The sequence below is a fragment of the Triticum urartu genome, chromosome 2A (genome assembly GCF_056163025.1).
Source record: "Triticum urartu cultivar PI428250 chromosome 2A, HENAU_Tu73, whole genome shotgun sequence".
In the NCBI taxonomy this organism is placed as follows: Eukaryota; Viridiplantae; Streptophyta; class Magnoliopsida; order Poales; family Poaceae; genus Triticum; species Triticum urartu.
Window position 1 is genome coordinate 732,623,068 of NC_141874.1, and position 9,333 is coordinate 732,632,400.

The window sequence follows — 9,333 nt, forward strand, 5'->3', positions numbered from 1 at the left end:
CTGAAACTCCACGGAATATCTTAGAATAAATAATAAAAAAATCCTCGCCAAAGATGAAGACCAGGGGGCTCACACCCTATCCACGAGGGTGGGGGGCGCGCCCCTCCCCCCTGGGCGCGCCCCCTACCTCGTGGGCCCCCTGGTGGCCCTCCGGCGCCAACTCCAACTCCATATATTGGCTTTCCAGGAGAAAAAATCAGAGAAAAAGTTTCATCACATTTTATGATACGGAGCCGCCGCCAAGCTCTAATCTCTCTCGGGAGGGCTGATCCGGAGTCCGTTCGGGGCTCCGGAGAGGGGAATTCGTCGCCGTCGTCATCATCAAGCATCCTCCATCACCAATTTCATGATGCTCACCGCCGTGCGTGAGTAATTGCATCGTAGGCTTGCTGGACGGTGATGGGTTGGATGAGATTTATCATGTAATCGAGTTAGTTTTGTTAGGGTTTGATCCCTAGTATCCACTATGTTCTGAGATTGATGTTGCTATGACTTTGCTATGCTTAATGCTTGTCACTAGGGCCCGAGTGCCATGATTTCAGATCTGAACCTATTATGTTTTCATGAATATATGTGAGTTCTAGATCCTATCTTGCAAGTCTATAGTCACCTACTATGTGTTATGATCCGGCAACCCCGAAGTGACAATAATCGGGACCACTCCTGGTGATGACCATACACTACTAGAGAAACAATTATTAACGATGATGGAAAAAAACTATTGGTCGTTAAAAGAACTAAAGCAAACCCCGCACGATAAAATCAGGCTACCAAATACTATACTCGTAACAGCCACCAAACTACTCGTGGCTTAAAAATCTCCTTTAATTATCTCTCCTTCCTAACGTGACCTTCTCTCGTTTCATCTCCCACATGACCTACCGCCTCTCTCTTGTTTCCTCTTCCACCCGATCCACCGCTGCGAGCATGACCTCCACCTTCCGTGTTGCGCCTCGTCCATCCAGCCTCATCAAGATGCGACACATCCATGTCCTCCCCCATCCACGGCCATCGGAGAGCAGGAGAGGTAATAGCTAACCCTCGACCGGCCTCCCGCATGGTGTAGGGGCTGAGGTGAGGAGGATGGAGAGGCGGCGGGTGGAGGGGACGAGTGGTCTTCCCTAGGATGTGCACGGGGAGAAGGATGCGCATGTGTTGCCGCAGCAGGAAGGAAGTCCCCACCCTGAAGATGTTCCTTGCTGCAGATTTATGGATAGATGTGAATTAGGGAGAGCGGTGAGTACAAGCTCTTCTTTACATGTTTTTCTTTTATGATCTTTCTCCAATTAAGGTATTTTAGGAAGGTAAAAATCGCTTAAGTTGTTTTCTTCAGAGAAGATGGTTCCGCATTTGCCTATTTGCTCTTGAATCAGTTCCAACAAAGATGGTGCTGATTTTGTTCTTTTTGTTTCTACAGGTTTGAATACTACCATTAGAAAAATCTATTTGAGAATCACAGTTTTTTTTGGTCTCGAAAAATGTATTAAGTTCAATCTGAACTTTATCTTCAGAGAAGATGGTGTTTGTTTCCTACAGACCGTCTGCCAATACCCGAGGTATCATCTATGCCCAAATTGGTTTATAGGATACATAAGATAGTATGGTGATCCATGGAAAGGTTAAGTTTACATTGCCGGGTGTAGGCAATAGGATGTACTTATATGCAGAGGAGTTGGTATAAGAGAACACGCAGCTTGATTCCTGCCCCAGACTGTCTGAAGCAATGCAGTACAAAGTTAGCATCAAGTTAATTGATTCTAGCCTGACGAAACACACACGTACAAAGCTCTTGATATATCTTTGCATTGATCGATCCTCACGGCTGAAAACGTACTAGTACACGTGCACACACAAAACGGCATATTGCCACATGCTTGTATCAAGCCTGGTTCTTTTCGTTTATTTCCTCTCACTATTAAATGTTTACAAATGGATATACATACGTATATGTAGCAGCTAGGATTAACACAAGCTAACCTACTTGGTTACAAGTTCTGATCCTAAAATACTAGCTCATTGTTCTGTATTTCCAGCATATACTCTTTGTGTACTTTAATTAGCTTTAGCAAAACAAAAAACAAAACAAAACGTTTTTGGCACCACAATGGTTCCTTGTTTCATTATATATTGTGTTTCCAGCTTCTCCCGACAGTAGGTGCTATTGTCTGATTTGAATAAGAGCTGTGGATGTTTGCATTTGAATTCTGTTACGATCATTCATATTAGTTCATATTGATGCTCTCTATGCCTATAACCATTGATGCCTTCTAATTACGCTCAAGTTAGTTGTTTTCGTACACTGATTTTATCTGGTATTATACTTTGTGCCAACTTATTTACATTGACTGACTTTCAGAAATTTCCCAACATTTTTTAGGACTGATGATCAAGCTTATAATATATAGAAGAACGAGGAGGCATTGTAATCGCTGTTGAAGAATCATATCCATTCAAACAAGGATGGTGCCTCTCGATTGAAGATTTAGAAATATTATCACATTTTCCAATTAGAAATGAGGTAGTACCATGGTCATGTAAAGAGTGATTTTCACCCAAATTTCTTAAATGGTATACTAATTGTAGAATTGTATGGTGGAATTTTGTCAATTTCTCTCTTGTCTATTAATAAAAGAGGCTTTTGTCAATTCAAATGTTGGATGTCGCATAATGTGATTGTTTGCGATTCTAAGGTGGTTGATCGGAAACGGTATATAACGTGGTATGATGCTTTGATCACCATGAAAAATTAGCGATCACCATTCGAACATTATTAGCGACGAAAAAAATGGCCGTTAATACTATAATTGTGGTCGTTATTGACTTGGGATTTACGACAACACATCATCCCGTCGTTACGAGAATAACGACCACAAAAGCTATGTGGTCGTTATACTTTTAATGACGGAGCCTACTACGACCAGTAGACTGTGGTCGTTAATGAACTTTAACGACCACAATCCGACTTTTAACGACCGCATATACCATCGTTAAAAACCATTTTACTAGTAGTGATAGTTTGAGGAGTTCATGTATTCACCATGTGTTAATGCTTTGTTCCGGTTCTCTATTAAAAGGAGGCCTTAATATCCCTTAGTTTCTAATAGGACCCCGCTGCCACGGGAGGGTAGGACAAAAGATGTCATGCAAGTTCTTTTCCATAAGCACGTATGACTATTTACGGAATACATGCCTACATTATATTGATGAACTGGAGCTAGTTCTGTGTCACCCTATGTTTATGACTGTTACATGATGAACCACATCCGGCATAATTATCCATCATTGATCCGGTGCCTACGAGTTTTCCATATACTGGTTTACGCTTATTTACTTTTCCGTAGCTACTGTTACAATCACTACAAAAATACCAAAAATATTACTTTTGCTGTCTTTACTTTGTTACCGTTATCACCACTATCATATTACTTTGCTACTAAACACTTTGCTGCAGATACTAAGTTTCCAGGTGTGGTTGAATTGACAACTCAGCTGCTAATACTTGAGAATATTCTTTGGCTCCCCTTGTGTCGAATCAACAAATTTGGGTTGAATACTCTACCCTCGAAAACTGTTGCGATCCCCTATACTTGTGGGTTATCACTTGCCACTCCTGAGTCGATCCTCATCTTCGTCGTTAGCGTACTTGGTGGCAATCTCCATCATTCGATTCAGGGACATATCTCCGGTTCGACCGAATTTCAAATTCAGTTCTCTATACTTGACGCCTTCCTTGAAGGCACAAACTGCTTGGTGGTCAGGCACATTCTCCACCGAGTGATGTAGCGTGATCCATCTCTGGATGTAATCGCTCAAAGTTTCATTCGGCTTTTGCACACAGGACCGCAGTTCCGTCAGTCCTGCCGGTCGCTTGCATGTGCCTTCAAATGTGGTGACGAACACTCGGGGGAGATCTTCCCAAGTGTAAATGTTGCTAGGTGCTAACTGGTTTAGCCACGCTCTGGCCGAGCCCTCCAACATGAGAGGCAGGTGCTTCATGGCCACTTCATCATTGCCGCCGCCAATCTGGACGGCCACTCGGTAGTCCTCAAGCCAAGTATTGGGCTTGGACTCCCCAGTGAACTTACTGACTCCAGTCGCCAACCTGAAATTGGGAGGAATCACAGCAGCCCTGATGGCTCTACTAAAGCACTCTGGCCCCGAAACATGTACTCTGCTGCTGGCTGGCGCATCTCTGTCGTGGCCTTCTCGGTGAGCCCTGTTCCTGTCGACCAGACCTTGGACGAGGATGGATCTCGCGTCAAAGCCTGGCCCTCTGGGGTCGACTGGAATCCTTCGCCCACCACTATGAGGGCGCCTGTCATCCTGCTGGCGAGGCACATACGACCCGCTCCTCGGGGGAGGCGTGGGCACTCGACGTCGACCATCACGATCGACTCAGTGATCATACTGCTCATGGTTCCCATATTGGTCACGCCGGTCTCCACGTCCCTCACGCCTCGGGGGCGATCTCGGGCTGTGAGCCGACTGGACTGTGTCCGCAGCAACTAATCTGCTGTGAATTCTGTTCCGCGACTGAGAAACAACGGAATTCTGATCTCCTGCTGCTCGGAGTAACGCTCTGATCTGCAGCAAGCCTCTGCCAGCCTCCGACTGGGAAGGATGAATCGACTCCGCTATACGGGCCGCAGCTGCTAAATTCTGAATCGGAGTCCGATATACCTGCGGGGGCGGGAAGAGCTGACGTCGACTGGATTCGGGAACCCGTTGTCGTGCCCGCTCGTCGAGTGCTCGCTGGAGGTTCTCCAGTCGAGTGCGCTCGGCCAAGTTTGCCAGGAGCGCGTCCTCCAAGGCGCGAGCCTCGGGGGTTTCTCCAACGATAGGAGTGTGCAGCGCATCCACATTCCGGCGGCGAAGTTCTTCTCTCTGCAGCGACGTGACAGGCTCGGGAAGATACTCCTCATGGGGACGCGACGGGTCGCCTCCTCCCGCGCCTCCGTTGGTGCGGGTAAAACCGGGGGGACTGGGCGGTCCGTCGACCATCAGAACCTCTGCCGCCGGATTGCTGCTGTCGCACTCGGATGCAGTCTCTTCGGAGCCAGTCGACAGGTCGAACAGGCCGTAGAGGGATTCGTCGGGCTCGATCGCCGCGACTTGAGGGATGGCCGACTGACGGGCCACTGCGTGTCTCACCCACCGCTGAAGTCTCGACCGACCGGAGCGCTTGCACCGGCGGGGAACGGGGAGGGAGGACAACACAGGAGCCGACCGGTAGGGGGTCGACGGTTGCCGCAGGAGAACGCCACGGACGCACGCGCTAAAGTGCGTTGCACCATGGACAGGGAGTGTGTCCACGTCGAGCGGAGCCTCCTGAAGCCAGGCGGAGTCGTCGGCGATGAACGTGAGCGCGCCGAGACGGATCTCGCGGCCCTCCACCAAAACTCCATCGAAAACCATGATGATTCGGGTCGGAAAAGATTGCAACTCCTCCAACAAAACGCTAAAACACCCGCCCCACGGTGGGCGCCAACTGTCGTGGTTCTAAGTCTGACAGTAATGTAGGGGGTAAGTATGGAGAGGCAAGATCTTAGCTATGGAGAAGTTGTAAGGACGCAAGGTTTACGAGTTCAGGCCCTTCTCGGAAGAAGTAAAAACCCTACGTCTCGGAGCCCGGAGGCGGTCGACTGGATTATGTGAGTATGAGTTACAGAGGTGCGAACCCTTGTCTCAGAGGAGGAGGGTGGCTTATATAGAGTGCGCTAGGACCCCGGCCAGCCCACGTTACGAAGGGTTCAATGTACATTAAGGCAGGGCGTTACTGGTAACGCTAGTAATAAAGTGCTATGATGACCATAAAAGCTATTTAATGACCGACCGTTAGTGTGCGGAGTGACTTTAGGTCTCCTGGCCGTTGAGTGGTTGGATCTTGGTCGAGTGATCGCTTCTTGGTCGAGTGACTTCGAGTCTGTCGAGTGAAACACCTTCAAGTCGATTGAAAGGTGATTTCTTCTAGAGATGTCCTTGGGTAGGGTAGTTAGGACAGGTCCATGACCCTACCCTAGGTACATAGCTTCATCAGGGTGGAACAGTACGACCATAGTGTTGATACCGAAAGTGGAAAATCCAACAAGCATCACGCAGTTCAGGCCGATTAGCTTATGTAACATAGTGTACAAAATCATTTCCAAGATGCTCGCCAGTCGGCTCAAGGTGATTCTCCCGGAGGTCATAAGCCCGACGCATAGTGCTTTCGTCCCCGGGAGATTGATCACATATAACATATTAATAGCATATGAGTGTGTTAACACAATTAATAGGAAGAAAGGAAAGTCCGGCCTATGTGCAGTTAAGCTCGACATGCACAAGGCATATGATCGAGTTGAGTGGTGCTTTCTCAGGCGAGTGATGCAGAGACTTGGTTTTGCGGAGCAGTGGATCGCTTTGATTATGGAATGCGTGTCTTCGGTGTCATATAATGTGAGATATAACTCCTGTTGTACGGAGGGTTTCTCTCCTACTCGTGGGCTTCGACAAGGCGACCCGTTGTCACCTTACTTGTTCTTGATATGTGCGGAGGCGCTATCCAGTATGCTCCAGGCGGAGGAGAATGATGGCTCGCTTATTGGGGTCAAGGTATGTAGGGAGGCACCACAAATTTCACATTTGCTTTTCGCTGATGACTCTTTGATCTTAATGAAAGCGGATGGTCCCAATGCGGCATGCCTTCGAAGGGTACTCGATGACTATTGTGCGAGCTCAGGTCATTTGGTTAGTGATGCAAAGTCTAGCAATTTTTTTAGTGCAAACACTCCGGTGCAGGAGAAGGTTGTCATATGCCAGCAACTAAATATTGACACTGAAGCTCTTAGTGACAAATACCATGGCCTACTTGCAATGGTAGGAGTTGATAGGAGTGATTCTTTTGAGTACCTGATTGATAGAATAAATCAATTGGTCATTGGATGGAAGGAGAAATTGCTCTCCTCTGGTGGTAAAGAGACGCTTATTAAGGCTGTTGCTCAAGCTATGCCGGTATTTGCGATGTCTATGTTCAAAATTCCGAAGAAAAATTTGCAAAGGAATGACGGACGCAATAGCAAAGTACTGGTGGGGAGATGATGACAACCACAAGCGTATTCATTGGGCGGCATGGTGGAAACTCTGTGTACCTAAGGATAGAGGAGGACTGGAGTTCAGGGATTTTCATAGCTTTAACCTTGCCTTACTTGCTAAACAAGTGTGGAGGTTGCTGGAAAACCCGGACTCTCTTTGTGCGCAGATCTTGAGGGCCAAATATTATCCGGATGGAAAGTTATTAGACGCTAAATTAAAGAGTGGGAGTTCGTATACGTGGCAGAGTATTTGTGCTGGGATTAACATGTTCAGGAGAGAGCAATATGGCGCATAGGAGATGGATCACAAGTGAATATCTGGTCTGACCCGTGGATTCAGACTAGTGCTGATGGACGGATCATTACACCAAGAGGTGCGACTTTGCTGACTAAGGTTTCAGAGCTGATTGATCCTGTCACCGGCCTATGGGACCATGAGCTGATAAATAATGTGTTCTGGCCGGTTGATGCCCATCGGATCTTGTCAATCCCACTGGGCCAAATGGTATGATGGAAGACTTTGTGGCTTGGAGATTTACAAGGAACAATATCTTTTCGGTAAGATTAGCTTATTACGTTGAATGGGATCATCAATTTGCTCGCTGATAGGAGAGAACAGAGGGACAACCGTCACAACGACACCTGGTTTGGGCAAATCTGTGGAGTTCTCAAGTCCCAGCAAAGATCAAGATCCATGCTTGGAGGGTTCTACATGGATTTATTCCTTGCCGTGGGGTTCTGGTGAACCGGCACATTGGCACGGACGATAGTTTCCCTATGTGCGCTGGTGGATGTGAGGACATCATGCACTAACTGTTTACTTGCCCGAGAGCAGCTGAAATTTGGAGATGCCTGAAGCTAGACAATTTCATTGATGAAGCTTGCGCGACTGATAGGGCGGGAACGGCGGCATTGGACTATATTTTATGTGCTCCGCCACGAGTGAGTCTGATATCGCATGCCCCTGCCCAAGCTCTCATCCTAGTTGGAATTTGGTATATATGGTGGGAACGACGACAACACGTTCATGGCGAGGAGGTGCAAGCCCCGGCTCGGTCAGCGCTGTCGATTGCGGCGCTAACTGCTAATTACCTTAAGGCCATGAAGAAAAGCGTCGAACCAAGGAAAAATGGTTGGACAAAGCCGCTTGAAGGCTTCGTGAACTTAAATGTAGATGCATCATTCAGGGCACACTCCCTCCAGGGAGCTGTTGGTGCTGTCCTACGGGATCACAAGGGTGGATTCGTTGCGGCGTCCAATGAACAACTGGAGCATGTTGCAGATGCAGGGACGGCGGAAGCCTATGCACTTCGACATGGATTGCTACTGGCGCAACAACTGGGGATATGTAAGCTTGTGGTTGATTCGGACTGTCTCGAGGTGATCAATACCATGAAGAATGGAGGCTTCACGGCTTCAGGTGCAGCGGCGATTTATTCAGATTGTTTGGTCCTCGTCATAGGATATACTTCGATCACATTTGCTCATTGCCCTAGAGAGGCAAATTCTGTATCTCACGACCTAGCTAGGCTGGCAAGGCCGTCACCTTCACTGTGGGTCGAGGAACCGCCGGATTTTATTGTAAAAGGCTTGGTGGACGATGTAACAGTTATATGATTCAATGAAGTGATCGAAGTTTCAAAAAAAATAGCCTATCCCACTTAAATTAACTTAGTGGGCTCCCATCAGATAGAGAAAATAATAATTCCAATTGGGAGCCCACCTTGCCCTATTAACACAACCCCGAAAGAGGGCGGGGCCGTAGCACGAGCAATGGCCGCCGCCGCAGCGTGCTCTTGTGCGCGCGGCGCACGCGCCATCCACCCCCACCTTGCTGGCATGTGCCCAGCAGCGGGCGCTCCCGTGCACGGCGCGCGCGGCCCCCACCCCCGCCTCGCTGGCCCGTGCCCAGCAGCAGCCGTCCCCTCCCCCTGGTGTGGTGCTCCCGCGCGGCGGATCCTCCCTGCCCCGCCCGTCTTCGATTGGATCTGCGTTGTGCTCGTGTCCTGCTGCTGGCCGGAGCAGGTGTGCAAGGTGCCCCGTGCTGCCCCGTATGCGCACTCCACCCCGTCTCGCTGGCATGTGTGTAGCGAGGTGTTCTTCCCCCACTTGGTGTCCAGATCCAACGGCAACACATTGAAATTCTTTCCAAGCTTAATTGAGTAACTAAGCTCACTGTGGATGTGGATTACGTGGGATCCCATTTGTGCCCACATAATTTGTGTATGTTCTGATGGGAGGTCCAGTTATTCCCACTAAACCT

General features: G+C 48.4%; 1 protein-coding gene across 1 annotated transcript; it reads left to right on the forward strand.

Moving 5' to 3' along the window:
• The first annotated feature begins 8,171 nt into the window (after positions 1–8,171).
• LOC147987334 (uncharacterized) lies at positions 8,172–8,687 on the forward strand. The gene has a single exon (XM_087542350.1). The coding sequence runs from the start codon at positions 8,172–8,174 to the stop codon at positions 8,685–8,687; it is 516 nt and encodes a 171-aa protein (XP_087398476.1).
• The last annotated feature ends 646 nt before the right edge of the window (positions 8,688–9,333 follow it).